Source organism: Limulus polyphemus, unplaced genomic scaffold (genome assembly GCF_000517525.1).
Source record: "Limulus polyphemus unplaced genomic scaffold, Limulus_polyphemus-2.1.2 Scaffold3227, whole genome shotgun sequence".
Lineage (NCBI taxonomy): Eukaryota > Metazoa > Arthropoda > Merostomata > Xiphosura > Limulidae > Limulus > Limulus polyphemus.
This window is the reverse complement of record NW_013668837.1, coordinates 103,163-105,534: the sequence shown is the minus strand read 5'-3', so window position 1 is coordinate 105,534 and position 2,372 is coordinate 103,163. Positions and strand designations below refer to the sequence as shown.

The following is a 2,372-nucleotide window of genomic DNA, read 5'->3' as shown; positions in this document are numbered from 1 at the left end:
AGGGCAAGTTTTTGTAAAGAGAGAACCTGTTGCTTTCTGTTAGCATTTACCCTGATATGGCCAATTTTTCCACTGGGCAATACACGTGGTACAATGTCCATTTTTGTCTTTTAATGTTTTTTAATGAATGTAGCCAGAAAAACACTTTCACACATTATTATTTTGTGTGACATTCTTTTGGTACCAATTGTTGCATACATTATGAAAGTCCAAAGTATATTTTGCATTAGAGTTGTGACAACCACTAGTTGCTTCATTCTGATCACAGTGTATGATTATTAATGACAGTACAACACATCACCCTGCTCTTGTAACTACTATACATTCTAGACATCTTGAAGATGGAAATTTTACTAAACAGTCATGCTGCTATGGTAATTGGACCTGTTGACCCATAAGAATTCATGAAGATTGCACTACATCATCTTGCATTGTCTGCACAGTGAAGTTGATAAAGCTGTTGTTTGATGACTTTGCCAAACTTTGACAGTTGGTGCAGACCTTTAATGTTGTTTTGGATCTAAATTAGCTAATTTTGTATCCAAAATCACTCTGAATATAAAGCTTCTCTGTAACTGTCACACAAAGCTATGATATTTCCTTACCCTAGTGATCAAATTTTGTACTTGGTCAGCTACAGAGAATTGATTGTGTAAGCAGTGTTGATGCTTTCAGACAGATTTTGTTTCAACTCTGAGAATATCCCTATTTACTATTTGTTGGAAAAATCTTAATTATGAAAGTTTTTTGAGAGTCAAAATACATGATGTCCCTAGCAATATCCTCAGTCAGTAAAGTCTAAACCTTGTAAAAAATAAATTCATTAGGTTATGCAAAAAAAAAAAGAAAGAATCATTTACTAAGTGACACATTATGGGATATTTCTCTGTGTTGTCTGTAACAACTTGCTTAAAATGTGTCAAATTAACAATAAATTTAATAATTCCCAGCATTCTTCCATAGTTCCTTTTTAAAAATAGAGACAATTGTTACAATGTAAGGGTCACCCAGAACTTTCATTGCCCAACAACCTTTAAAAAGTAAACACCAGTTTGTTACTCTAACTACTCATTTGTACACATGGAAATGTAAAGAAACTATTCTCTCCATCACCTAGTCAGCTTTACACATCTTGCTATCATCCAATAACTTCATTTCCTGTTTAATCTATTTTTTATATTTGTTAATATAAAAGAAAAACAATTTATCATATACTAAAAATTATAAATTTTATAAGTAGAAATTAAAATTCAATACAGATATAATGTTTCTTTAACATATAGATATTATTATCAACATTTCAAATATGTTCATAATTTATTTTTTCAGCGGTGACGTGTGGTGATCCTGGTGATCCCAAGCATGGCAGAAAATTGGATTTTGTATTTGAATTTCCACGTAGCATAAATTTTGAATGCAATAAAGGCTATCAACTTGTTGGTGTAAAAGAAATCTTTTGCCTTCCAAATGGTGATTGGAGTAGTTCAGTTCCAAGATGTGAAAGTAAGATTGTTTCATCTATTTTATTTTGTTATGTTAACTTGAATGTGACCTTTGTTCTAAACTGACAAAAAATTTACATTTTTGTGTATATGTTATCAAAATTAGATCTGATTTCAGTTTTAAGCAGTGCTTGAAGTAGGGCAGGATGCCATCACACTTCTTTTCAGGTGGGTCCAAAACCATCCCTCTGCCTTTTATAATAATAAATAAAGAATACACATGAAAAACAAGAAATATAGTACTCAGTTTGAAAACTTTCACAAACCATTTCACATTCTCCTTTTCCCTATTTCAAGCACTGGTTTTAAGTCCTGAGCTTTTAAAAAAAAAACCTGCTAAAGCACATAACTGTGCTAATAAGGCATTTATTTTCAACATTATTTCTCCACCTTTACCATTCATATTACAGTAATTTTGTGTTTATGCCAAATAAGCAATCTGATATCATCCTTAAAAAGCAATTCTCATATTCTTCACGGATATAAATGACTTCAATATACCAGTCACTGTATTGTTATATATATATTTATGCTTTTGAATAAAAACTCATATTCAACTACTTCTGTATCCAAATTCTTGACCTATTTGATATATCTTTATAAATTCAACAGTCTTTTCATTTTCTATTATTCTTACTTTTCAAATTTGTTAACCGTGAACATTATGAAAATATACACCTGGAAAAAAGTTAAGCACCCCCAAATATTTTTCAGGATTGCTTATTGAAAATAAGGTTTAATTTTCATGATGTTGAGCAATGTTCATAATTTCAAACATAATTAAAAGGATGTGAGCATTCAGGTGTGACATTTAAATCATGCGCGTTTTTTTCCCACGTGCAACTTGCTCCCTTCTTCACGTCCAGTATG

The 2,372-nt window shown here is 31.1% G+C and overlaps 1 protein-coding gene across 1 annotated transcript in view; it reads left to right on the top strand.

The window, feature by feature from the left end:
* LOC106468935 (sushi, von Willebrand factor type A, EGF and pentraxin domain-containing protein 1-like) overlaps positions 1–2,372 on the top strand; it is a 107,605-nt gene that overhangs the window by 24,847 nt on the left and 80,386 nt on the right. The window contains exon 2 of the mRNA XM_013929388.2: positions 1,330–1,503. Within this exon, the coding sequence (XP_013784842.1) occupies positions 1,330–1,503 (174 nt within the window). The remainder of the gene's footprint in view (positions 1–1,329; positions 1,504–2,372) is intronic.